The following is a 27,755-nucleotide window of genomic DNA, read 5'->3' as shown; positions in this document are numbered from 1 at the left end:
CGCCGCCCTCTCTGTCAGGGTTGTGTGCATTCATAGGTAGGAAGCAGCGGCAGCCCCTTTTACCAACAGAAACGGAAGGACGAGAGAGTAACTCCCCGCCCAGGCTCACCTGACACATCCTTGAGGCGGTGCAGGGTAGAATGAAGTCATTTTCCTATTGAGCTTCTCCAGACTGAGTTTTGTCTGCTCCTAACTTCGTTTGTTCCTTTCAGAGGGGAGGCAATTGAGTTACAATCCAGCTCACTGTTTTGAGCTTCAGCCCAGAGCCTTCCAGCAAAATAACCAGCATTCGTGCAGCCCAAACCCAGGAAAACGTCTTTGTTCGAATCATCCCGCTGTACTCTGGGAATCCAGATAGCACAGACACCTGGCCAGCAGGCTTTTAAGTTAACAGGTTTGATTTAATGACACCAGAGTCTGCCTCCCCATAGCATGTGCAGGGTTTCGTCTCCTCTCCCGAGGTCTGTGTGACTCCCGTGCCTAAGGGCAGGCTGTTGGGAACCGAGCCATCTTCCCAGCTGCGCAGCTCAGAGCACATGCACTTTTCTGGGGGAGGAGGAGGGTTCTTGGGTGAACCTTGCCAGGAGTATACTTTGGTCTGAGGAGTTGAGGTCAAATCGTGTCTTCCCGCCGGGCTTTAACGTGGGGGTATCCCGCCCTGGCTGAGCATTGGCCTGCAGACTGAAAGGTTGCAGGTTCGATTCCAGTCAAGGGCACGTACCTTGGTTGCAGGCTTGATCTTTGGCCCCTGTCGGAGCTCATGTCGGAGGCAACCAATTGATGTGTCTTTCTCATATTAATGTTTCTCTCTGTGTATGTCTCCCCTTCCTTTTTAATCTCTAAAAAAAAAAATCAATGGAAAAATTATCCCCAGGTAAGGATTAACAAAACATTAAAAATAAAGTGGGGACACCCCCTAAGAGGTAACTGACTGAAGCAAATGTACCAGAAGGCATACAACCACTTGAGTGATGATCCCTTCAGTGTTGTCTCTTGCGGAGGCTTCACACAGGCGCCACTGATGTTCCTGTTGCTTAAAACGATATGGTAAACAGCCTCTAGAAGTTTCCAACAGAACCAGCTTTCAGCCAAGTGAGAAAATTGTTTTTGAGATTCTTTTTCATGTTCTCATTTTTGGATACCAAGTGGTGTCCCAAGCATGGCCATCCATCAGTGTTTTGTTTATTTGTGTGTGTGTTGTAATTCTAGATAACTTCCAGTTCTTTCCAGAAGTCCTAGTCACCCATGTAGGACCCACGAGATCATAACCCACGTTGAGGAGATTCAGAAGAACATCCTCTGAAGGCAGATCTTGGTACTTGGCTGAGGGGGTAGCTGTGCGCACCTCATTGTATCAGCAAGCCAGGTCAGGGGCCAGTCTGTTCTTCAGCTGGGAGCTGTCCCTGCCCATGGGGAGCCCTGGTGAAGACCCACTATTTGTGGAGACAACCACGGTCCCCTCCCTGCAGGAAGATTTAGTGTGGACCTCAGTCATACTTCCTAACAAGCCAGCTTTCTCTGGGTGTGGCTTAGCGGAGGTTTCTGTAGGCATGAAGAATGGAGTTGTCTTTGTGTGACACCCCCCTCCCCTCCCTGTCCCTCCCTGATGTTCAGTGTTGGGCCCCACAACCACTTCTCCTCCAGCTGAAATATGGCTCCCTAGGTGGTGGTTGTACCCTCTGTCCTCACTCACCCAACACTGCAGGGCAGTCATCTTTTTTCCTATCCGATTGGCCTGGGAGCTCCTCGACCAGCCAGCATTTCAGAAGCCAGTGTGGGGAGGAGAAGGTGTTGGCATGCAAGAAGATGATTAAAGTTAGAGCTGCAGAGGTAAGGTGCAAAAATGGCAAAGTGGCCACCTGTCCTGGATTTTCTGGGCAGTCACAAATCCAGATCATCCTTTCTCTGTCCCACCGTGGAGGAGTGGCGTAGCTAATGGATGGAATCTGGTAAAGTCACTTGAAATGATGTGGATGACTTAAAGGAATGGAGAAAATGTTTATAATAGGTTTTCTTAATCAAGATGCAAAATCACAAACAGTGTGATCACAGTTATATAAAAACAAAAAGCCACCCCATCCCCAAAACAAAAACAAAAACAGGTATATAGAAGCAAATGAAAGTAAATATAACAAGTATTAGAAAAATGATTTTCCTTTGGGTAGTGGGACTGTGGTGATTTTTTCTTTCAGCTTTTCTTAATATTTCTCAAATATTCTCTATAAGTCTTGAATAAGTCTTAAGTGGGAGCAAATTAAACTTGATAAATTCTCAACCAAACTTTTTTCATTGTTACACAGTAAGTGCTGAATTTCAGCTTAGAGATATAGGTGCCATAACAGAGGTGACCCGAGATTTCTTCTTGACTCACACCTTAGAAATCTGAAAAGTCAGGCAAGACCAGGTTCCAGGAAGGCGTTAGGGACATAGTTCTTTCTGGAGGCAGGGCCTAGACAAGGCAGCCTCTCAGGGCCCCTGCCTACCACCAGTCGGCGAGGATCCCTGCTGCATGCAGCCTCTGCCAACAGCGAGGGGGGCTGAGTGTGGGGACATTCTCTGAGTGGGAGCAGTGACAAAAGTCTGGCTGGGATGGAGGCGGGGGTGGGATGGGTGGGGAATCTGGAGTGAGTGTCTGAGCCTATAAGGAGCCAGTGATGAGCCTTCTGCCTGAGGGACTTGCATCTCCAGCTGCCAAGCACCGGCAGGACCCAGCCCCTTGGAAAGCTGGTGCCCGCGGCTGTGGTCCTTCTGGGAGGAACCTCTCTGATGGTGCAGGGTCCCGGGGTCTGGCTTGGGGCGTGGGAAGGACCGCTTATTCTTCAAGCAGCAATGTTTTTTCAAGGAAGCAGCCTATTTTATCTCTAAGGTGGAAGCTAGGATTTTCCCTCGTAGCACCTCTGTGAAGGTGAGGCTGGAGAAAGACCATCAGAGCGCTCCATCTTCAGCTGTGTCCTGCCTGGGATCTTCCATCTCCATCTCTGAGGGGTGCTGGCCCAGCCTCCAGATCCGATTTTCTCCACTCCTCAGGCAAAGAGCCTCAGTTTCCTGCAGCCACCTCGACCCTGTTGCCTGGCAGAGCAGTGGGCAAAACCCGGCCTCCTCTGGGACTTGCGCTTTGCGGAAGGCTCACTGGTCCCATAGTTAGCAGCATCTGGGAATCAGCCCCGAGCCGTTCAAGGATAGCATTGAATTTGCGTGGAGGCATTTGCCTCCTCGCTGCTTTGAAAAACTGGCAAATGCTGGGGCTCTGTGGAGGCAGGTGAGAAGGGTTCTGCAAGGCGTCTCTTGAGGGTTGTCCCCAAAGTGCTGGTCCTCCAGGGCAAGTGGGAAGAATGATGTCGCTGGATGCTGATTGGGATGTACCCGGGGTCCTCATGGGGACCCAGGCATGCTCCATCCTTCCTGCTCTCCAGGCATGGCTCAAGGGGTTAATATCTCCAATGGCTCTATTTTGGGGCAACCGGAGTGTTCCCAGAATAGGACTCTTTGTTGAGTAGTCTATTTTGGGAGGCAGGCCCTACTGGCGTTTATGTAAGTGAGTCTCTGTGTGTATCTGGGGGTGTGGATGTGTTCACAAGTGATTTCTTGTTACTAATTATAAGCAGCTTCTTTTGTGAGCCAGGGAGATGGAGAGTGTGTGTGTAACGAGTATGGACTGCTCTTGTTGTGAACAGTGGTGTGTGACCGTGTGATGGGGCAGCTGCCATAGACACGCGAGTAAGAGAGTAAATGTGGGGACCTTAGGACAACAGGCAGGGATGACTGCCTTGGCCCCTTTGTGGGGTGTCATGCTGTGGAGATGTGCCCCGCTGTCATCCTCTTGATTCCATGAAGCACATGGGTAGGCTGGGCATCCTGGCCCTCAGGCTGCAGTCTGGAGTCAAGTGGTCCCCAAAAGGTGGGTCCTGGGTTGCCTAAGGCCCATCAACCAGTTCTAAGCAGGAATGAATCTCAGATTCCACTTCCTACCGCAGTCTGGCACTTAATCACTGGACTCTCCTATCTCCCCCACAGGCCAAATCCACATATGTCGAAGCAAGAGAGAAACCAAAGACCGTCCAGCATGGTCAGCGAAACGTCCACGACTGGGACCACGTCCACCGTGGAGGCCAAACCTGGCCCCAAGGTGAGCTCCTGGCTGCTCTTGCCTTCTGTCCCTTCTTTTATAGTTGCCCAGCCCCTTTGTAATCAGAAGCCCATTTGACCTTGACCCTAGTTTTGTGAAGGACACACATGAGAAGCATTCTCCCGCACTAATAGATGGGGAAATCGAGGCCAGTTGGGGGCGTGCCCCTTGTCCAGGAAAACAGGTGATTGCTGACAGAACCAGGACTGGCATCCTGTCCCTTGGATGCATCTTCACTTTCCAGGCGTATCTTGTGTTAGAGACGGCCTGGAGAACTTTGTGACAGATGGCCCCGAGGAAGGGTGCCCTTGAATAAGACCCAGAGGTTTCTTGTGCTCGAGCTGTGGGAGCAGGGAAAGGAGCCAGCCTTGCAGGGGAGAAGTGCTGAGACCGCCCCCAGCTAGCAGGGATACATATCTGGTGATTGGCAAAGTCTGTGACCAAAAAGCAGCTTTGTTCCAGAAAGCTGTAGGACTTATTGGGGCCGACAGCTGCTGGTGGAAGTTGATTGAAATATCCCTTTAAATGTTTTCCTCTGTGACCCAGATGGGAAGCTTGCCAGGTCTGGGGCTCGCCTATTAATTAGAAGGCGGTGGCCATGTGCACACCTGGTCCATGTCTCCTCACTATTCTTCTGATCAAAGGGCGCTGGCGCGGAGAGTGAGGCCGAGGGAGCCTGCAGCTCTCCCGTCGCTCATGTGCTTTTTTGGTGCCTCCCTAAATCCTCGCAGCTGCTAGAGTTCAAGTCTGCTTTTCCCTAGATCATCAAGTCCAGCAGTAAAGTCCACAGTTTTGGGAAGAGGGACCAAGCCATTCGGAGGAACCCCAATGTTCCGGTGGTGATGAGGGGCTGGCTGCACAAGCAGGTGAGGAGGCTGAGGAGGGAGGGTGGGGAGGATAGGATTGCTCTTGCTGATTTCTTTCCTTTCCCTGGCCCCTGGGAGCTGGGGACAGGCTCATAATAAGTGTTCTATTCCTGAGTTGATCTGAAGCAGGTAGTTTTCGCCCACTGACTGCAATGAGCAATTTGCTGTTCGTTTTTATGAGTAGACTCGCCACTCAATGGCTACAGCTTTCCTCCCCAAACCCACTTGCCCACTTTGGCCCTTGTTGCTCTTTGCTGTGCTGGGACCCAGGCGCTGGTGTGGGTGGGCCAACACGAATCCAACCTTCGCACCAGCACTTGCCTTCCTGATGTTAGAGTCTTTGTTATCATTGGGCCGAAAAATCCCTGTTTTTCCTCTTTCCCAGTCTAGCCCCTTAGCACCTCAAGTTCCACATCAGCCAACCTCAGCTCATTGTCTCCTCACCCCCCTCCACCCCCCCACCCCCCCAATCTGTTTTTCTGGATCTCAGGTTAGAAACCTCAGCACCGCCACCAGCTCCGCCTTCGCCCACATCCATCCCGTCATGAAGCCCTCCCAGTCTGCTCCATCTCCCCAAGGCCATCCTTCATCTCTGTCCTCCCCATCACTTGCTCTGCCTCTGGTCCTCTGGCCATGCAGAGTCTGTGAGCGCCCAGGGCCAGAGACCATGCCCCTCTTGTCTCCTTCCTTCTCTCCTTGCTATCCATCCATTCATTCATCCTGCCATATTCTAAACGCTCTCACAGCAGATAAAAGGAGATGGATAACATGTCCTTCCTGACCTTGAGGAACTGAAGGTCTGCAGGAGGGAGAGGGGAGGGAGAGACACAAATAGACACATGTCTCACATGTCATACCCTCACTCAGCACATTCTGTCATATATCATGTTACCTGAAAAAACAGAAATCCAACTCCAAAAGCAATGATGTAAATTTTAACTAAAGTATTTATGGGAAGACAGGAGGGCATGACATTGCACACCACACAGAAGAAATCCATAAAAGTCCCCATGAAATCCGTCGCCCCAGTTCTGATCCCCATGGCAACTCCAACAGCTCTCCAGCCTTTTATGTCACCACTCCTCTGGCACCACCTCTCTCTTAAGGATACCCCTCCCCTCACAGCTCTGTTCTCACTCTTCTTTCTTACTTGCACTCATCTCTTTTCTCCCCTGAGTAATTTAACCCTCTGACTTTTTCCATTTGCATCTCTATGCCCATTAAATAAAAGAATACTCCTTTGAAATGTGGAGGGAGAAGGAAGGAATTATAAATAATTCTCCCCAAGCCCTGCCCCCTAGCCCTTTGGCTGTGCTGTGACTGTAACAGAGGTGTGTGTAGTGTGCTGTGGACACAGCAGAGAGAATGTAGCTGTGCTTGGGGAAATCCTGAAAAGCTTCCCAGAGGAAGTGATGTTTGACCAGGTATGGAAGGGTGGAGAGGAGTTTTCCAAACAAAGCAACCATCATATGCTTAGAAATTATCTGGTCAATGCAAAAAATTAAACCAAGAAATGTATGAACTCAGCAAATTAAATTTGTTTTTAGCACTTTAGTAAGTAGAGAATGAACAGACTTCATGTTGTTAGGTTTAGAAACTGTCCAGTTTAAAAAATATGTATATTTTTATTGATTTCAGAGAGGAAGGGATGGGAGAGAGAGAGAGAAACATCACTGATAAGAGAGAAAATCATCCATCGGCTGCCTCCTGCATGCCCCACACTGGGGATTGAGCCTGCAACCCAGGCATGTGCCCTGACTGGGAACCGAACCATGAACTCTTGGTTCATAGGTTGACACTCAACTAGTGGGCCACGCCAACTGGGCTTTTTTTAAAAAAATTAAACTGTCAAAAACTCTTGCAGAAGGAACACAATTTTAACAGCTAAAAAGGCTCTGGAATTTTCCTAGGTTTGGGAATAAACTGATCCTAAAACACTACTATTTTCCTACTGTGATTATGTCTTCTTAAAAATTTTCACATTCACCTAAAAATATTTCATAAATATAACGATTTACATTTTAGAAGAGTAAAGACAGATTCTTATTAGTGAAACAATTTGATAGCAAGAAAATCCAAGTCGCTTTACATTGAATGGAAGGAAAGTACAGTCTCTTACGGTAGAAACAAAATCAGTCTCTCTGGTGGCGAACTGAACTTAATCAAATGAGAACTTGCTTCATTGATTAATTAGCTAACTTAACCTCTTGGTTTCTAATCAGCTTAAGTGAAAGCATTTTACAGCATAGCATTTAATTAAACAAAACTTTTTCTTAAAAGCTGATTTCATTCTTAAATGAAGAACTGTATTTTTGAATCCATATGTTTCTTTCTAAAAGGATGCTTATAATATAGGAATCTGTTTCCAGGAAAGAAAAAAAAAAAAACTTCCTAGGGCTCAACCATCATTGAATCTAAAATTTAGTTTCCTAGTGAAAGGATGTCTGTAAAATAAAAATTTATTAATTTCTTGAAAGAGTGAATATGGGCAAGTCAAGATTGGGGAGGGGGAACAGTGTGCTCAGACACTGTCCTGATTCTTTTTCTTTGCTTTGCAGGACAGTTCTGGGATGAGGCTGTGGAAAAGGAGGTGGTTTGTGCTTGCTGATTATTGCTTGTTTTACTATAAAGGTGAGCTGAGGCTCGAGCCACCATGGGCTCTGTGCTGGAGGGGGTGGTGACGTGATGTAAATGTGGTCGTCTCAGATTCAGTGACTGAGCTAATTAGTAACCTATTGATCTGCTGAGGTGTTCACTTTTACATATATGGATGGTTGGTGACATCATTTTTTGCAAGTCCCAGCTCTGGAAGTTCCATTTATTGCGTTAAAATAAATAGGATCTAGTGTGCTACTACTTAGGGTCTCAGGATCTGCAGTTGTGTCAGCTTCTGCCACACTCAGGACACAAGCACACCTTTGACGTGATCTGGAGAGGTGGGAAGTATAGGTAGACATCGTATTTTGTAACCTGTTATCTGGATTTATCCACTGGGATATTGGATGGACAACTGGTGGATTGAGTTGGCCGTATGAACATTTATGGAGCCCCAGTACATAGAGGTAGGCTGTTCAGCAGTGAGAAGGAAGGTATGCCTCAAAGTGTGGAGGAAGAGATAGCCTACTTTTAAGACAAGATTGGGAGTGATAGGTGCTTTAAAAGGTATCCAAATTGGGGGTTAATGGGGGGGATGAGGACACATTTGTAATACCTTAACTAATAATAATAAAAATAAAATTAAAAAAAAAAGTATCCAAAGTGCTTGGGCAGTTTAGGGGGAGTACGGAGTTAATTGCATGTGGAGCATTTGGGGCGGCTTCTCAGAAGAGAAAGGACTTGAGTTGGGTTTTGAAGGATAGGTACTGCTTTGCTTGTGTGTGGGGGTAGGGAGAAGGCGGGGAATGGACATTACTGGCAGAGGAAATAACTTCAGTAAAAGTTCTAGAAGCAGAAGAAAGTGGAGTGACAGACCTGTGAGGCCAGAGTGAGTCTTGAATGGAGGCTGTACCAGGAGATGAGGCTCAGGAGGTGGGTAAGGGCTGTGACACTAGGTAAAGGAAGTTGGCTTCATTCTGTGTCCAATGGGCAGTATGTGTCCAAAGTGCCTTTCAGTAGGAGAGAGACAGGAACACTGTCGTCAGGAAGTGAAGATGATTAGGAGGAGGAGGATGGAGGTAGAAAGTAGGATGCCTCACACCTACCTGTGAGGTTTGCTCCATCCAGAACACCCTTCCCCATCCTTGAAAACACTTTACATATTACCTTCTGAAGTCTCGACATCCTCAAACTGTGTGTCACCCCTGCCTCCGTTCCCGCAGCACTTGGCATATGTTGTATTTCAGGAGTTAGCAGTTGAGTGTGTTACATGTGTGTTTCAGCCCTGAGGGAGAGGGCCCAGCCTGATTCACCTGTAGTTCTAGCATAAGAACAGAGGCCTCAGGGGAACAGCTGCATGGACTGTCAGTGAATGCCGCCATCCTGGGGAGAGAGAGGAGCCTTGAGCTAGGGCAGTGGGGTGGGCCAGCCTGAGGCGGGTGCCACAGAAGGCTATTCTGATGTGTTTTTCCGTCCAAAGACAGCCGAGAAGAAGTGGTCCTCGGGAGCATTCCTCTGCCCAGCTACTTCACATCGCCGGTGGGCCCTGAGGACCGCATAAGTCGCAAGTATTCCTTTAAGGTACTGCCCCCGCTCCTCTGGGGCTCAAACGCCATCCTGGGAAGCTGTGTTCCCACATAAGACTGTATTAAAAGCAGTTCTTTTTCTGGGGAATGGGAAGAAGTTAAGCTAGAGAGTTTCACTCATGTTAGCAGTTATAAATTCTTTACACACGAGCAATATCACATGACAAGTGCTTTCATTTGTATCGGAGCTGCTGAGTCCCCCAGCCTTGCTCAAATATTTAGCCCCCTCTCTTCCTCTCTCTGTTAGTCCTGTGATGGCAGATTGGACACAGCCCTTCTCTTGCTTTCTTATCACTGTGAACAGCCAGTGTAACTAGCACCCAGCCATTTAGTGCAAAGGATGGTCCCTCGTGATGGATTTATATCATTTATATTATGAACATTTACAATGAGGGTCAGGGGGCCTGCCTGTTGAAGAGATTTTCAAGTTTGGCCATTTTGTTTATATTGTCGAAAAGCAAGTAGAATCAAATTTGGCTTACTTTCTGGATCATTGGAGTTTCCTAGGGAGATCCGTTTAGCCGTAAAAACCCTTTTCTATTTCCTTCATCGCCATAACTGATGGCCATCCTTTGACAGCCTCTGGCATCTTCACAGCCAGATGTGGAGACTCCAGGAAGGTGTGGTCAGGCCCAAACTTGGGGAACCTTGAGGCCCTCTCTTTCAGTGGCCTCCACAATTCCTCCACTGCTGATATTTCTTGGATTCCTGGGGATGGTGAGGGTGGGTGGGTTGAAGGTCAACATTATTGGCAGTTGGAGTGGAAGTCTCACTGAAGCATGTGGCTGCTGGTGCCAGTCGCCACGGGGAACACTTCTCACGCTGCTCAGGATACAAGGCAGTGACATGCATTCAAGCTGGGGTCTGGACTCCTGCTTACACTGCTTATATAGTTTGGCTATTTCCATGTTGGGGGTACAAGAAGAGTACTAGGCAGTAGTTACTAAAGAGGAGGTTGAACGAAAGTCAAGCCTTAACCGGTTTGGCTCAGTGGATAGAGCGTCGGCCTGCGGACTGACGGGTCCCAGGTTCGATTCTGGTCAAGGGCATGTACCTTGGTTGCGGCACATTCCCAGTTGGGGGTGTGCAGGAGGCAGCTGATTGATGTTTCCCTCATCGATGTTTCTAACTCTCTATCCCTCCCCCTTCCTCTCTGTAAAAAAAAAAAAAAGTCAAGTTTTCCAGCCACAGATAGTTAAAGGACCATGGAAAGCACACGAAAAGACACCTTCTGTTCTCTGGGAGGGTTAAAGGGAAGTGTTGGTATGCAGTGTCCAAAGGCGTCATTGGCCAGTGATCATCTGCATCGGCATTTTGATCTGGCGTCCACTGTGGTGGTTGAAAAGTCAGGCCTCATTTTCCTCCACCTCCTTCCCGAGCTTATGCTTCAGCTTTGTTCATTGACAGGTGTGAGCTATCTGTCTCTCCCCTGACTGTCACTCTCCTCATGACTCCGGAATTGTGATGGTTTGATTCTTGGATGCTCTCCCACTTCATGTTGCATTATGTGGTATTGCCTTATGTCTGCAAGACCTTTGATGATTCGAGAAGTGCTTTTATCCATGTTAGCTCATGGAGTGCTTGTGGGGAGCTGGTGAGGTCAGTATTATTAGCTTCATTTTATAGGTCAGGGACATGAGGATTGGAGCGCGGAAGACACTTGCCCAAAATCACAGGGCTGGAAGATGATGGAGACAGACCTCGGACCTGAACTATATCCTCTTTCAATTGAATTCCAGGGAGGGAAGACAATTTCTTTCTCTTCCTCTTATTTTGGCTACCTCCTGCACGCACGTGGTCAGGGGTGTGGGGTGATTAGACTTAATGTTCATTGTTATCATTTTAGCATACTCTTCTCTTTAATCGTTCAAAAGTCTCTCCTGCTTATTGTGGGCTCTGAAACCAGTTTGTTCAATGGGTTTCAGGCTGGTCTTTTGCTTAGAAAACCTTCCTTTCTAGGGTCAAGTGTTGCTTTTGGGCAAGCAATCTGGGTAATGATGTTGTATGTGATTTTTGGGGGGATAGCATTTGGAATAGTCTCAAAGTAACTGATCGTATCTATTTATATTCCATCTTAACACTTTCTGGGGAGTTGTGAAAATAGATTCTAGGAAAACATCTTTTATGTGTCATAGATTCTTTTCTTTAAAATTTTTTTCTTAGACTCTACTAAGAAAAATCTTTTTGTCTGGGAGACAGAAGACATGCATGTGCTGGGGGAGGGGTTCATAGGGGAGACCCCTAGGGTCTGAGAGCAGAGAAAAGCTACTGCCGGCAGATCTGGTGGTATTCAGCTGATTCTCCAGAAAGGACTGTGCTTTCCTGAGTATGAAAGGGTAACCTTTCCCTTTGGGTTACAGCATCTCTTTCCCCTTTTAGGGGCCCGAGGGGGTGTCCCCTGGGCAAGGCAGGATCCATGTTCTTGGGCATACTGGGGAATGGACAGTATTTGGTGTCAAGGGCCTTATGCCTGTTTCTAATGTCCGTTCTTCTCTATTTCCAGAGCTGGAATTCTCTGAGTGTTGCTAGGGCACCTTGCTTGAGATCATTCAGCCTTAGCTGTAGTGGTGGACAGGAACAGCCTGAAAGGTTTTATGGTCTCCTGGTCTTTCCCCCACCTACTGTACCTGCAACCTGTCAGTCCCTACTCGTGACCTGGGATGCTGGGTGCTAGATGGACCCTGAGTACAGCCAGATCTGCAGGGTGAGCCAAGCCGGGCTCTCTGAGACATCGCCTGCTCTGCTGGCTCAGCTGGGGCGCCTCCCCAAAGATCTGTTGGATGCACGGCCACCCTCGGCCTGTTGGTCACCTCTGAGCAAGCTTGGCCCTTCGGGTCCAGGATCTGGAGCAGAAAACAACCCCACTCAGCCAAGGGTCCAAGGATCTTCAGTGGGAAAATGCTTTAACCTTCTCCTGTGAGCCATTCTCCCTCTCTCAAGACCAAGGGGAACTGACCTGAGTCTGCAGACCCCATAGTGTCAGTGGAGAAATCATATCTTCCCTTTTTTAACCTATAGCGTTTCCTTTGGTTAAGAAAGTAGGCCTTAATAGGTATCAGCAGCACCTGTACCTTGGTCACCACTAGAAATCAGAAAGATGCTCACGTCACGTTATAATTGCTGTAAATATCTTGAGATATCATTTATGAGCATCCCCACCTTGAAATGACAGTAATTATTCCTACATTTGCTTTATGGTGTATTATTAAAGAAGCACCTGAATCACTACCCTCACAATAGTTAAAAGTATTTGATAACGATATTTCAACATAATATATTTCCTTTATTTTAATTGTATACTTAAAAGCATGCTGAGAAGAGGTCACAGGATTCATCAAACTGTCAAAGGTTTCATGTGCCTCCCCCCGCACTGCCCCCCCCCCCAAATTAAGACCCCCCCTGCTGAATTCTAGCTGAACGCCAGCCAAGAGATAAGGTGTTTCACCTATTTATATTCAACAGTCTTGTGTTCTGTCCGTGGTTTCTCTAGGCAGGATGTAGATCCTGGGGACACAACAGTGAGAGGGACCAAGTCCTCGCCTTCCTGGGGCTGAGACTCCAGGCCAGCCGTGGGCAAACGACGGCCCGCGGGCCGGATCCGCCCGTCTGAAATGAATAAAACTAAAAAAAAAAAAAAAGACCGTACCCTTTTATGTAATGATGTTTACTTTGAATTTATATTGGTTCACACAAACACTCCATCCATGCTTTTGCTCCGGCCCTCTGGTCCAGTTTAAGAACCCATTGTGGCCCTCGAGTCAAAAAGTTTGCCCACCCCTGCTCTAGACTCTGCATCAGCCTGGGGGTTATTAGGGAATAAGAAGAGAAAATGAAAGCTGCCCTTTTCCTCTCCCACTTCAATCTCTTCCTCTTCACTGTCACGGTCACTGGTCTGTCTCAGCAGCCATCGCCCCTCCCCTAGGTAACCTACTCACTGCCTGCTGCATAGCGAGTGCTCCGTAGTGTTGGCTTCCGCCCCCAGTCCCCGCTGCAGTCTGCAGCCCATCCTCCGCACTGCTCCTAAGTTGCACGTCTGTTCAGGTGGTGCTCCCACCATCAGACCCTCAGTGGCTGCCCACTGCCTGCAGCATAAAGCCCAGTGTTGGTTTACAAAGCCCCAGCTTATCTCTTCAGCCCCTTTTTTAGCCGCTCCCATCTTACACGTTCCCTCCAGCCATAGGCAATGGCCTGAAGGTCCAGGACATTTCTTGCCCCTCGTTTGGAAACTGTCCCAGGTGCTTCTCAGAGGCCATTCCTGGTGCCTCTTCACAGGCTCTTTGCAAGGATATCTGGGAAACCACCCGGAGGCTTCTTAGCACATAGTAGGTACACAGGGATTTTCAGTCAGATGATAGCTCTGTCCAACTTTGTAGTGCCTCTTGGGAGAGATGGAACAGCGGCTCTTTGATTGGCATACAGCACATTTCATGCCCAAGCTGCAAAGCGCAGTGAATAACTGCACCCAGCTGCCTGCTGTTGCGGCTGAGTTTTGACTCAATTCCAGTAATTGTGTGCTTCAGAAGAACCAAAACAGGGATTCCCGAGAGCCGGCTTCCAGGGAATGAGGGTTTATTTAAAGCCTTTCTCACGTAAGCCTTGGGTGTGTGTCCCTCCCTACGCGCATGAGTAAGATAAGTCAGACACAGGTGACACCTGCACGGCTTTCCCGTGGGGGGGTGGGGGTAGGCACAGTGGCCCCTGGGCCTGACTGCACTGAGAGGGGGAATCCAGCTGTGGCGTTTTCCAGGTGTGGAGACAAGTGGGTGGGGCCTGGGCTTTCAGTCCGGAAGAGGGGAGAACGTGGTCCAGTGTCTCCTTGTTTTTGCTCCTGGAAGTGAAATGTGTGCTAACCTCTCTGTCCCGGGTTTCCCTCTCCTTCTTACAGGCTGTGCACTTGGGGATGCGAGCGCTCATCTATAACACCTCCGCCGGGGGCTCTCAGGCCGAGCAGTCGGGCATGAGGACCTACTACTTCAGTGCCGACACCTTGGAGGACATGAACGCCTGGATCAGGGCCATGAACCAGGCTGCGCAGGTGCTGTCTCGGTCGTCACTGAAGAGGTCAGTCCCAGCGGAAGGTCCCTGCCAGCGTGCTTCCTCCTTAGGACGGGGACCCAAATAAGAACTCCCGAGTGCCCCAAGAGTCACCATGAACCCACTGGTATTAAGTATTGCCCTCTCTTTGAATTCTGGGAGAAGAATGCAACACGTGTTGCCTGTCACAGCCGGGAGGTCCCCTGGGAGTGGGCTAGCCCACTCACATTAAACAGAGGCCTGGGAGAGTGACATGACGGCCCGGAGTACACAGCTTGGACCTTGGCATGTTTCCTTTTTTCTTCTCCTCTGTGTGGTAGAAGGGACAACCTTAGGACACCAGTTGGGGAGGAGAGAGAGGGCAAAAAGGATCTTGCACTGTGCCACAGACTGCCCACCGTGCTATCTTCCAGCTGCCCCTTCCCTCCAGTGGGCAAAGCGAGGGGACAGTCAGGGATCTTGGAAATTCCTGAACCTGTTGGCTGTGGTTGGCTCCCGGAGAGAGTTGGGTGGCCCCGGAAAACTCAGGGTGCGCCCTTAGCCAGTCCTCACGTGACACGGGCGCCCTTCTTCGCCATCGGGACCCCTTGCTCTGCTTAGAGGCCTCTTGGACAAGGGTCTTCGTCTGGTGAGGCCTCAGAACAAAAGGGACCTCCAGCAGCCTAAAAGTGGGATTGTTCGGTGACCGCAAATGGATTTCTCATGGTGTGTTTTAGCTTGTCAACCCTTTCCAGTTCACATGTATTTGATTAGGGGTGTTAGTGGTGTTTCCTAGCTTCATGCTCTCTTCAGCGGTTCTCAACCTGTGGGTCGCGACCCCTTGGCGGTCGAACGACCCTCAGGGGTCGCCTAAGACCATCCTGCATAGCAGATATTTACATTACGATTCATAACAGTAGCAACATTACAGTTATGAAGTAGCAATGAAAATAATTTTATGGTTGGGTCACAACATGAGGAACTGTATTTAAAGGGCCAGAAGGTTGAGAACCACTGCTTTAGGTGAACAGACCTTTGGTGTAGATGGTGACCTCTTTCAAGAGGCCAGGTTGGGGTCAGGCCCTACCCTTGGAGCTTCCACAACACCTCAGTCAAGCGTTTGACATGCTGTTTTTTTTATTTTTCCCTTCGACTTCTCAGTATCCTAGGCCACAGGCAGAGATCATCTTGGTTTTTTCTGCATGATGATACAAATGTCTGTTGAATGAGTGAGAGGCTGAGAGAATGAATGAATATGTTGAATAGGACAGGACCAAAGACTGTCCTGGAAGTTTCCATATGGGTCCTGAATCAGTAACTCTCAACTACAGTCAAGTTTGACTGTACCTCTAGCATTGTCATCTAGCCTGAGCTATTCTACTGTGTCCAGGATTAGCTTGTGGGCACTCTATTCATAGTGCCATTGGCAATTCCTTTGTCATCCCAGGAAAAGGGATGACACATTTTGGGCTTGACACATCTTCCAGTGCACTTGCTGGTCCCCAATACTCACTGTGTCCTACTTTTTTGTTATATATATATATTTCTGTTTGTTAAATATATATATTTAACTATACAGTAAATGAAGATCTCTTATTTTAAAAAATGCAAAAAGGTAAAGACAAAAACATTCTTAATCACCTTCCCAAGGCCATCTCTGTTACCAGGTTAATGGGTATCCTATTAACTATTTTTTATTCTTTTATAGACATATGTACACTATAGATATATATAGGTTCCTTTTGTGCTTTTTTATTTATTTATTTTTTTAAATAAATCTTTATTGTTTAGATTATTACATTTGTTCCTCTTTTTTCCCCCCATAACTCCCCTCCTCCCAGTTCCTGCCCCACCCTCCGCCCTCACTCCCCACCCACTGTCCTCTTCCATAGGTGCACGATTTTTGTCCAGTCTCTTTCTGCATCTCCCACACCCCTTTCACCCCCAAGAATAGTCCATTCCCTTTCTATGTCCCTGATTCTATTATGATCACCAGATTATTTATTCACTTGATTCTTAGATTCACTTGTTGATAGATGCATATTTATTGTTCATAATTTGTATCTTTACCTTTTTCTTCTTCTTCCTCTTCTTAAAGGATACCTTTCAGCATTTCATATAATACTGGTTTGGTGGTGATGAACTCCTTTAGCTTTCCTTATCTGTGAAGCTCTTTATCTAACCTTCCGTTCTGAATGATAGCTTTGCTGGATAAAGTAATCTTGGTTGTAGGTTCTTGGTAATCATCACTTTGAATATTTCTTGCCATTCCCTTCTGGCCTGCAAAGTTTCTGTTGAGAAATCAGCTGACAGTCGTATGGGTATTCCCTTGTAGGTAACTGAGTTTCTTTCTCTTGCTGCTTTTAAGATTCTCTCTTTGTCTTTTGCTCTTGGCATTTTAATTATGATTTGTCTTGGTGTGGTCCTCTTTGGATTCCTTTTGTTTGGGGTTCTCTGCGCTTCCTGGACCTGTAAGTCTATTTCTTTCCCCAGGTGGGGGAAGTTTTCTGTCATTATTTCTTCAAATAGGTTTTCAATATCTTGCTCTCTCTCATCTTCTGGCACCCCTATAATTCTGATGTTGGTACGCTTGAAGCTGTCCCAGAGGCTCCTTACACTATCTTCGTATTTTCTGATTCTTTTTTCATTTTGCTTTTCTAGTTGGGTGTTTTTTGCTTCTTGGCGTTTCGAATCTTTGACTTGATTCTTGCGCTCCTCTGGTCTGCTGTTGGGTGTCTGTATAATATTCTTTATTTCAGTCAGTGTATGCTTAATTTCTAGTTGGTTCTTTATCACAACATCGAGGGTCTCATTAGATTTCTTGAGGATCTCACTACATTTATTGGCGGTCTCACCAGTCTTTTCGAGGGCCTTACTAAGTTTATCGGCAGCTTCTAGGCAGTTCTTGAGAGATCTTAAAAGTGTGGTTTTGAGCTCTATATCTTCCATTTCTGACATTTGCGTCCTGTTTCTTTGTCTCTGCATTTTTTTATCTTTTCTTGGTGCACCCCCTAGTGGTCTTTGTGTGCAGTCTTGTAGTTAAGCCTTGATTGTTGTCGGTAATACCAGGGGTGATTTGACCTCCAGGCTAACTGGCTATGAGAGTCAGCTGTGTCTGCAGTGGGAGAGCTTCTGTGCTGGATCTCTAGGGCGGTGCTAATCTAGCGTTTGCCTGAGGCTATCTGGCAAATGGCTCTGTGCAGGGCTTGGGCGGGTCCCTGGGGATCTACAGGGCGGGCAGGAGCGAGCAGTTATGGCTTCTCTCAGTTCTGTCCCTAGGGGCTCTGCCCCTCAAAGTCCCAGCAACCGCTGCAGACCTCGGAGAGAAAGCTGCCTTCGAGTTCCGACCGAAGCCAGACAGTCCCGCTTCTCCCGTTTGAGTCTGGGTCCCCAGGGACTCGCCCGGATCTGGAGCTCAGAGTCTGAAACTCCCTCCCGATTGAAAACAACAACCACGCCCTCTGCCGCCAGCCCGCTCCGCGCGCGCGCACTCCGCACCTGAGTATTTCACTTCAGCACTGTGCCTCCTCTGAGTCTGGGTATGATATTCTCTTTCCTCCTAGTTGTAGAATTTCCACTCAGCCAGCCTTCCTGTGGTTCTGGATGATGTCTGTTCTGTCCTTTAGTTATATCTCTGAAGTGGTTGTTCGAGGCAGCAATCTCCAGCGTTAACCTATGCCGCCATCTTGGTTTCTCCTCTCCTTTTGTGCTTTTTTAAAATAAAGTTTTATTGGTTTCAGAGAGGAAGGGAGAGAGAGAGAGAGAGTGAATTGATGAGAGAAAGAGAGAGAGGAATATCAGTGATGAGTGAGAATCATTGATCAGCTGTCTCCCGCACACCCCACACTGGGGATTGAGCCCGCAACCTGGGCATATGCCATGACCAGAAATCGAACCCTGATCTCCTGGCTCACAGGTCAACGCTCAACCACTGAGCCATGCCAGCCAGGCTCTTTTGTGCTTTTTTAAAGTATGAATGATCACATCTTTCATTTCATATCAGTGTATATTGATCGACTTTATGTTTTGACTGTTGTATGATATTTCATAGTACCATACTGTATTTAAGCACGTGTTAAACTTGGGATAGTTTTTCTCTCATCTTTTACTGTAATAAATAGTCTTTTAATGGAAAACTTTCTACAAGCCTCTGCTTGTGTAAGTCTTTCAGATTCTTGGGTCAAAATACAGTGTATTTTAATTTTTAATCAGCATCACCAAAATGCCATTTAAAGAAAGCTATATGTTTCACTAACGAGTGCTCATTTCCCTGAATCTTTGCCAATATTTGATATGACCAATTTTTAAAATTTTTGCTGAGCTGCTGCATAGGTAAATAGTATTTGATTATGTAATGTGTGTTTCCATGATTTGAGGTATCTTTTCTATTTATTGGCCACTTGCATTTCCTCTTCAGTGACTTGCCGGTGCCTGTGCTCTGTCCATTTTCCTACTGCACTTGCTTTTGTCGGAGTGCTTCCTTTCCTACCTGCTCGGAAACCTGCCTCGCTGAGAAGGCGGCTTACCTCCCTGCAGGGGTTGGGGGTAGGCTCTCCAGTCTTGTGGTTAATGGAATCTGTTTTCCCCTCTTTTGGAAATCGGGATGCTGTCTGCTAGTCTCCAGTATTCCAGCATTTTGCCTGTTCTCTTTGATTCCCCAGAGGTCACCTGAGAGGTTTATTGAGCCCATCTTCGCCTTCCCTTAGGGTCCTGGGATGCTGATGGCTGGGCCTGGAGCTCAGCCCCTGGAGAATGGGCCTCTCCCATCTTCCTCCCCATCTTGGGCTCGCCGTCTTTCTTAACCAAGGTGGTTCTCCTTTTCATGGTGTAGATCATTTTTCTTAATGAAAACAAGGAACTAATTCTAGAAGTTGAAGAATCCAGCTTAATTTAAGTTGTGTCATCTTCCCCAAGCAGAGATACCTATGTCTCATATTTTTTAAGCCCACCCCTCCTTTATTTTAATTCTTCAAAAAATAGAAAGTTTGTTTTGTTTTGCTTTAAATGAACAAGCATTAGCTCTTTCTAGATTTTACCCTTTTTTGCCATCATTCACATGGCCCATTCCACTGTGGATCTGTGCTTGATTTTGTCACCACCTTCATTTCTCTTGCATGTCCTTTTATTTTTTAAAAAAATATATTTTATTGATTTTTTACAGAGAGGAAGGGATAGGGACAGAGAGTTAGAAACATTGATGAGAGAGAAACATCGATTAGTCGCCTCTTGCACACCCCCCACAGGGGATGTGCCTGCAACCAAGGCACATGCCCTTGACCAGAATCGAACCTGGGACCCTTCAGTCCCCAGGCCGACGCTCTATCCACTGAGCCAAACAGGCCATGGCTTGCATGTCCTTTTAGAACTTGGACTCTGAGAGCCCTCTGTGTTGTTACGCTGGTTTCTTTAGACCAGCAGTGGAAACTGGGTGCATTCTTATGTCCCAGCTTTGGTCAATTCATCGTGGCTGACTAGGGCACTGGGTCAGAGATAACTGGAGAATGAAATTGGGCTTAACAAGAAAAGGCGCTGTGATTGGTAAGTCATGTCTGCCTTGCGCCATTCAGGATTAATTTGCTAGCTGAGACCTGGATATACAAGGTAGGACAAAAGTAGGCCTACAGTTGTGAGTATGTGAAACACAGAGTTTACTCTTGTATTATTATTTATTAATTGCATTATTGGTAATTATAAACCTACTTTTGCCCCAACCTGTATTTTATGTTTCCTTACCTGAAAATTTATAATTAACGACCAGATTTTGGTTTGGGAGGGCTCCATTTGTTTTCTCTCAGGCTGCCTTCCCTTTTAGGGTCTCAGGCTCTGAATTTTGTATTGTCCCTAGGTTTCCCCTGAACTTTTAGGATTTGTTCTTATTGTGCTCTTAATAAACTTAAAATACCATAATCATGTTTTCCTTTTAAAAAACAAACAGTTTGCCTGGCTGGCGTGGCTCAGTGGTTGAGCATCGACCTATGGGCCAGGAGGTCACGGTTCGATTCCCAGTCAGGGCACGTGCCCGGCTTGCAGGCTCGATCCCCAGTTGGGGCATGCAGGAGGCAGCTGATCAGTGATTCTCTCTCATCATTGATGTTTCTAGCTCTCTCCCTCTCCCTTCCTCTCTGAAATTAGTAAAAATAATATATTTTTTAAAGAAATCACACAGTTTGTTCTACCTTCTGAGTCAGAATAAAGGCAGCAAATCATTTCCTCTTAATTTTATGAGAGATGAAATTGTCAGCGAAGCAAATCCAGACTTTAGTACATGTTCTGTTTTGTGGGGTTTTTTTCCAGAATAAGATGTTCAGACATTTGGTTAGTTAGAATTATTTGTCAGGCCGAACGAAGCCTTCCCTTCCTCCAGTTTGGTGATCTGCATGGGAAAGCTTGCGTCACTGTTAAGGGGGCGGCCAGTAGTAGTGCTTTGTTCTCCTCTCCTTGACTCTCACCCAAATGCTTCCATGCTTAGTCATATGGGCAGATGCTTTCTGTATGAATGTGGTGTAGTAGGACTCCTGATTGCAAGGTTACAGAAGATGCAGACAGATTTACCTGGAGGGGGGAATGAATTGATTCATGTCACTGGAAAGTTCAGAATAGATCTAGCTTTAGAAACAGCTGGGTTTAAGGCTCAGACAATATCATTATAAGTCAATCTCTGGGTTGTGCCCACTTCTGAATTCATTCTTGAACTCCATATGGTGGTCCCGGGCAGATCTAGGTGGCAGAATAGCTGCAGTAGCCCCAGACTTAATATCATCCAGTTTCAGTCTAGCAGGAAAGAGCAGAGTTCATGTCCAGATATCTATTATGATTAAACAGATATTAGATCACATTTACACACTAAACCATGCACCATGGCCAGGGAACACACATGCTGATTGGCACAGGCCTGGGATACGTGCTCCACTGCTGAGAACCAGACCATGGGCCTAAGAGTGAGGCAGGGGTGGATGCCCAAGTAGCATTCGGGCTGTGGGCAAAGGAAGGTAAAATGACGTGCGCCATGAGATAAAGGAGGCGCAAACAGCCAATGTCCAGGGCAGCTGGTTCACCCCTTACTTCCTACTACATTAACCTCTTTTACCCTAAGTATCTCCTCGCAGAGTGTAGTCTCTGAGGTCAGATAAGCCTAGTTCAAACCCCAGTTCCACTACCTTCTAGCTGTGTCACTTGTACAATTTAGGTATGCTGTTTAAACTTCGGCTTTTCTTAGTTCTAGAATTGTTGCAAGTATTAAATAAGTGAATGGATAAAGTGCCTACTGAGCATGATGCCTAAGACGTAGTAGATGCCCCTTTCACATATGCTGGCTTCCATAGGGTTTGGTTTAACAACATCATTGGCTCTCTCTTCTTTACACCCTTCCAGTTTCATCGCTAATCCTCTGGATCACATGGATGATGAACTTCCTGTGAGCAAATTACACTCCCTCCCTCACCAGGATGTGCCCATTCCCTAGAGTGTGAACTGTAGTTCAACAACCCAGGGTCCTGCAGCACTGTCCCTCTGCCTGCTCTTTATACCCTGCCCCCCAGCCTTTTCCTGCAACATCCCCAGGAGCCAAGCTGAGCACCCTCACTGCACCTCTTCCCTTTGTCCTCTTCTTTCCTACACAGGCTTCAGGGTCTCTTGATAGATATTTATTCAAGTATTCTTGAGACCTCCCTCCAGCTCCACCCGTCCCCCCCGCCCCCCGCCAAGCTGTAAGGAGCATGCACCAAGCATTGCTGCCATTTACCTCCTGTTCATAGTTTTTCCCCTGTTCCCATGTTCTTCCACTTGTCAGACTTTGGACTCTAGTTTTAGATTCCCTGCACCTCCTTGAAATTTGGCTTCCCAACTTTCCCTGATGGAGTGCTTTTTCTCTCTTATCATAGGATGCCTGCCCTCTCTAACAAGCTAAAGCACTAAGCAGGGAGGTCAGTTTGCCCTCACAACTCACATCTGACAAGTGACTCAGATAGGAGGGCCTATCAGAAGGCCCCCTCTTATCTCTTTTCTCAGTTTCCAAACTTTTGTGGCCTCCAGTGTAACTATAGTCCTGTCTTGGGACTGAAGGAACTTACAGTCTAGCTATCATTGTAGTAAAATCCAACTTCCTTAACGGGGCTTTTGAGCAATGCATGGGTCTGGTCCCTACAGACACTTTTGGCTCATATCTTGCCACTCCCCATTCTCTGTGCCCCAACCACACTGAAGTTCTTGAGTTGGGTGCATTTGTTCATGCATTCATCCATTACGTCTTTTATTTTATGAATATTTATTGAGAGCATATTTTGGGTCACAGTGTTAAAGATTGCTGGGAAATACAACAGTGTTTAAGAGAGAGGCAAAGTCCCATGCATTCTTGGAGGTCAGGGAGACAGACCATAAACAGGCAAACAAATCAACAAGATGGTTTTTTATCATGATCTGTGCACGAAGATGCAGTGAAATAAGATGATGGGTTTGGAGAGACTAGCAGGCAGGGAGTAGGGTGGTCAGGGGAGGCTTCTCTATATGGCGAAGATGTGGGTGTGAGGCCTGATTGATACAAGAAAGTCCCATATACAAAACTTAGAGGAAGAATGTTCTGGGCAGAAGGAATGGCACTTACAACCTTAGGCAAAAATGAGCTTGTTTTGTTCAAGAAAGAGAAGCTTAGGAGTGTGGTTGAATCAGAGAGAAAGGGGTGGAGGAGACTGTAGTGGCATCTGGGAGGTAGATAGTGGTCCATCTCTGGAGGCAGTAGGATCCCTCTGGGCCTTGCTCAGCTGCTCCTGCAGCCCTCACCCTGATTAGGACAACTTCAGCACACCCTCCAGGCCTTAGTCTAGGTGTTATTTCCTCCTTCCCTCACCCTTCAGTGTGTTAGATGCCCCTGCTTGTAGCACTCTGTCATTCCTTATGCATAGAACTTTCATGCTAACGTTACATTGGCCTGGTTTCTGATTGTCACCCCTATAAAATTGTAAGCTCCTTGAAAATGAGAAGAGTGCCTGGCACATAGCAAACATTCAGTTATTGAACGGGTGCATGGATGTTTGGCTGGCTGGGCAGGTGGGTGGGTGGATAGATGAACCAAATATCTATAGAAACTCTACCTGTGAGATGTTCAGCTAAGGACTGGGGATGTCCTAGAGCAATCTGAGCACTGCTGTGGGACTGGCATGTGGGGAATCAGCCTGCTCGGAAATGGCTCTCTGCACTCTCTTCAGAGAACTGAATATTTGACCTTCCAAATTCTGATCATTTTGGGTAAAGTGTAGCAGGAACACCTGAGTTTGGACAAGCCCTTGGCAGAAGTAATAAATACTTAGCCCAGTGCAGGGCTTTGGGGTTGGACCAGATGGGGTTTGAGTCTTGCTTGTGTCACTGGTTGCATGATCCAAGGCAAGATGGTGAACCTCTCTGAGCTTCACTTTCATGACCTGTAATGAAAGAGTAAGACTATTTCTAGCCTTGTGGGATTGTACAATGATAAGAAGAGGTCATGTATGTAACGACCTTGGCTGAGGGTTTTGCATTTCCTGGGTGCGCAGTCAGTGATAGCCGTTGCTGCCATCATCCCCATCCCAGTAGAGATAATTTATTGTAATCCAGTACTCATGTGACTGCCCTCAGCCTCTCTGGACTTGACAGTACTAACCTTGCAGGTATTAGAGATGGGCTATATCAGGTTTGTGGCACACAGTAGGACCTAGCATTTGATAACAATAACCAAGCATTGGCCACAGGTACTGAATGAGCCAGAACTGTGCCTGCCATGTCGGGCGATGGGAGGTGAGTGGGTGTGGCCTGTGCCAGGACTGCAGACTAGCTCAGGTTGAGCTGGGGCCGTTGAGCACCACTTGCTCAGGTAGAAGGAAGAGGGAAGGATTCTCCAGGCAGGAATGAGCAGAGTGAGGAGACCTGGCTACCTTTCCTTTCTTCTTCGTCTGGTTTGTCAGTCCTTGAATCTTCACAGGGGACTTTGCCAAGAACCATTTTGCCGAGGCAAGAGGCCTCTCAGCTGGGCAGGCTGGTGGTTCATTTATTCTTCGGCCTTGCTCTTCTCTAGGGGAGGGCAGCCTGGGGATTGCGGAGTGTGTGCTCAGAGCTGCCGGGCCCTCTATTGTTCATCTAGAGCAGAGCATGAAAGGTGGCCAGATACCTTTCCCCCTCCCAGGGGGACTGACCTATTTAACTCTGGGGAAAAGCAGAAACCGACTCCTGTCTTCCTTCTCTCCAGCCATTTTCTCCCTCAAATGCTAGGAGTGAATTCAAGCGAGCAAACCTGTCTTAGGGCTCCCTAGAGACTCCAAGTTGCTTTCTCTTCACCCTTTTGTGCAAGTCTGTGGGCTGTGTCCAGGGTGGGTCCTGGCTTTGGAGCTCACTGTCCTCCTGAGGCTGAGGGTCAGTGCTCCGGGCTCGGCGTCTGTCAGCACGGGCTGAGCTGGGCTCCCGGGACAGGGCTTTTGCCACTGACCTGGCTCGGACCAGACTCTCCAAGAATGTCAGTGGCCTGGCCCTGGTTCTCGCTGCTCGTCTGGTTGTTTAGGTGAAGTGAATGGGCAGGGATCCTCCAGTGGGATTGCAACAGAGGGGCTGTATCCAACAATAGGACCAAGGTCCAACCAAGTCGCTACATGTTGTCATTCTTCTGCCCACCAGGGTCTTCGATTGAGTTTTAATGTGTGTATTTAGCATTAAGATAGAGGGGAATGCTATTCCTTATTTCCTGGTGAGATAAGAGTTTGGGATCAGAGTAAAATGATAACCAGTGCACAATTGCTTAGTATGAGGTTACCTTCCAAGTTCTTGAAAAGAAAAGGGATGAGAGAAAAGTATCCTGGTCTGAGATGTGTTCTCTTCCCACTTGCAGTGGAAATAAGAATCTGCTCAAAGCAGACAGAGAGCATTGCTGTGATCTGCTGAAAATGAGGGCACGTAACCCCTGCAAATAGAAGGCTTAGCCCCTAATGCAGTTAGGGATTGCATTTGTTTGCTAGTCACAGAACCACCCGATTCAGGATGGTGCACTCAAATTGGGCGTTAGTTTTCTCACAGAACCGGAATCCAGGCCGGTACACCAGCTCCATGATGCCATCAGGGGCCCGGCTCTTGCTTTCTACCCAGGTTTCAGCAGGTGGCTGTCATTCACATTGTTGTCACCTTGCTCTCCAGCACAAAGGCTACATTCCAGGCAGGAGGAAGGGAAGGGTAGCTAAGCCAGCTATGGTGCTTCTTTTAAAGACGTGAAGATGTCTGCGTATGTCTTATTGGCTGGATCTGTGTTAGTTACATGATCACCCTCGGTTCCAAGGGAGGTTGGGAAATGTATTTTTTTTGCTGGGTACATTGCTGCTTTGAAAAATAAATGGGGTAAGGCAGGAGGGGAGAATAGATGTTGGGAGGCAACCATTTGCATGTGAAGGCACACTGTGTGCCAGACATGCGCTGTGCTTATTCTATGCATTGTCCCCTTTAATCCTCACAACAACCAAGGAAGGCAGGGGCTGATGTCCCCATTTTGCATAGGAGGAACCTGAAACCAGAGAGGTCAGGGACTTGCCCAGGGGCACCCAGCGTATACTGGGGTGAAGCCAGCATTTGAGTCTAGGCCTGACTAGCTCGAAATCCTACGCCCTCTGGGTTTGTTGTGCTCGGGAAGTGATATATATGGTCCAAATGGTTACCAAATGTCAGAAGTTTCCCATGTTTTGAACAATGTCTGACTCCAGGTGCTTACAGTGATTGCAGTGGCCTGCACAGGAAAGGCTGTGTCATCTTAGCTACACGTCTGTGCCCTACATGGCCAGCGTCTGAGTGACACAATCATTGACAGCCAAGGGTGCTTCATTTTTCCCATCGCTGTGCTCCATTGAGCATGGCAAATCTATTTTGTGACAGGTCTCCTGATTTGAGAAGTCATGTGTTAAATTGTTGGGAATATAAGGAGACAGGGAGAAAGCCAAAAAAACATTTTTGCCTTCACGCCTATAACTTAATAAATTCAATGTTGAAGTCGGGTAAGGTGGGGGAGAGGGAGCATTACCTCCCCTTTCTTACCTGTAGCTATAGTTTACACATTTTGGGCACAAAGGCGTTTTCTCTAAGCCCAGCAGCCATGGGACTAGGAGTTCATAACCGCAAGTCTTAGGGCCTAGAATGCTGCCAGACTACCATTCTTTTAGTTGCTCTCTAAAGCTTTGTTTTCTAGTAAATGTTGGTATAAATCTCAAGAAAAGGATTTGTCATTCCTTATCAAATTTATCTGACATATACAAGGGTGTGTACCTCATGTGTACCTGTACAGTAGGACTAAGTTATAAGTTATAAGTTAGAAAAGCCTGGCACACTCCACGATTTGAAGTCATTTTATGGGAACAGTTTATTAGATGGGGTGTTAGGATCGTCTGGCTTTGATGGCAGAAGCAGTTTTCTGTACTGCTTTCTCATGCACCCAGGTGCCCATCCAGTGGGTGTATGAGTGCTCAGTAACAGCAAGGTCCTTGACCAGGAAAGTCCATGTTGCAGTTGGTTGCCCTGAGACACTGTACCACAGTCCTTGGGTCCCGTAGTTGAGGAAACCCTTTTCCCTCCAGATCTTATGTCATACATGTAGGTGGTATATTTGCTTCACAATGTAGCTTGTATGACAAAGTGCGGTTTATCTTTGAGGTGCAGTTACTTACTGGTAGGCCTCACAATTGGAGTAACCAGGTGAGAAAGCTCCTTGGCCGGGGCATGACCCAGAGTGCGGCCAGAGTTTAATCTTAAGGCAGCAGCCTTAGCACATCCTCCTTGGACGGTTTCTCAAATTTGAGGAATAGCAAAGAAGATAAAGGCCAACTTAAGCAATGTGAAGGCTACTGGTTGGGGTTACACTGATGTGGTTATGGAGGATTAAAGGAAGAGGAAAGATGAAATCAAAACCTAGAATGTGTACATGAGGAACAGAGATGTCACTTCATACATTTACTGTAAGAATTGCTTTTTCTAAAAGTGTAGAACCTGAATAGTTCCTATATGTTCCTACTGCTGGAGGTTTTAGGAATGGAAAGGCCCTCAGAGATCATCATCTAAAGGTCCATCTAATAAAGAGGGAATATGCTAATTGACCCTCATGCTGTTGCAAAGATGGCGGCGCCCACAGCCAATAAGGAGAAATATGCTAATTGAATGCCACGCCCTCAAAGATGGCAGGGCCCAGTCCCCTCAGCTCCCCAGCCACCCAGGGCCCCCCGAGGCTCAGGTAACCAGGGCCAGCCGAGGCTTGTGCTGCTGGCAGTGGCAACAGCAGAGGTGTGATGGGGCGTCGCCTCCCCCTGATGGCCGGTCGCCTCCCACCCCTGAGGGCTCCTGGACTGTGAGAGGGGACAGGCCGGGCTGAGGGACCCCTCCCCCCCACACCCAGTGCATGAATTTTCATGCACTGGGCCTCTAGTATCATTATTAAATGATATAATAGGATTCCTTCCACTATAAGTAACAGAGACCAAACTCAAACTAGCTTAATGAGAAAGAGAAGTTATTGGTTCACAAACAAAAAGTCCAAATATTTATCTGGTTTAGGTATGGCTAAATCTAGGATGTAAATGCAGC

The 27,755-nt window shown here is 47.3% G+C and overlaps 1 protein-coding gene across 7 annotated transcripts in view; it reads left to right on the top strand.

Moving 5' to 3' along the window:
* Positions 1-27,755, top strand: part of PLEKHA7 (pleckstrin homology domain containing A7) — a 211,705-nt gene that overhangs the window by 134,819 nt on the left and 49,131 nt on the right. For all 7 annotated transcript variants that reach the window (XR_009454443.1, XM_059708997.1, XM_059708993.1 and 4 more), the window contains 5 exons: positions 4,015-4,126; positions 4,888-4,992; positions 7,551-7,623; positions 9,068-9,168; positions 14,059-14,234. Coding sequence is in view for 6 of the 7 variants with exons in the window: in XM_059708997.1 (XP_059564980.1) it covers positions 4,015-4,126; positions 4,888-4,992; positions 7,551-7,623; positions 9,068-9,168; positions 14,059-14,234 (567 nt within the window). In the remaining variant the exon portion in view is untranslated. The remainder of the gene's footprint in view (positions 1-4,014; positions 4,127-4,887; positions 4,993-7,550; positions 7,624-9,067; positions 9,169-14,058; positions 14,235-27,755) is intronic.

The sequence above is a fragment of the Myotis daubentonii genome, chromosome 9 (assembly GCF_963259705.1).
Source record: "Myotis daubentonii chromosome 9, mMyoDau2.1, whole genome shotgun sequence".
NCBI classification, from domain to species: Eukaryota; Metazoa; Chordata; class Mammalia; order Chiroptera; family Vespertilionidae; genus Myotis; species Myotis daubentonii.
This window is presented reverse-complemented; position numbering and strand designations above follow the sequence as displayed.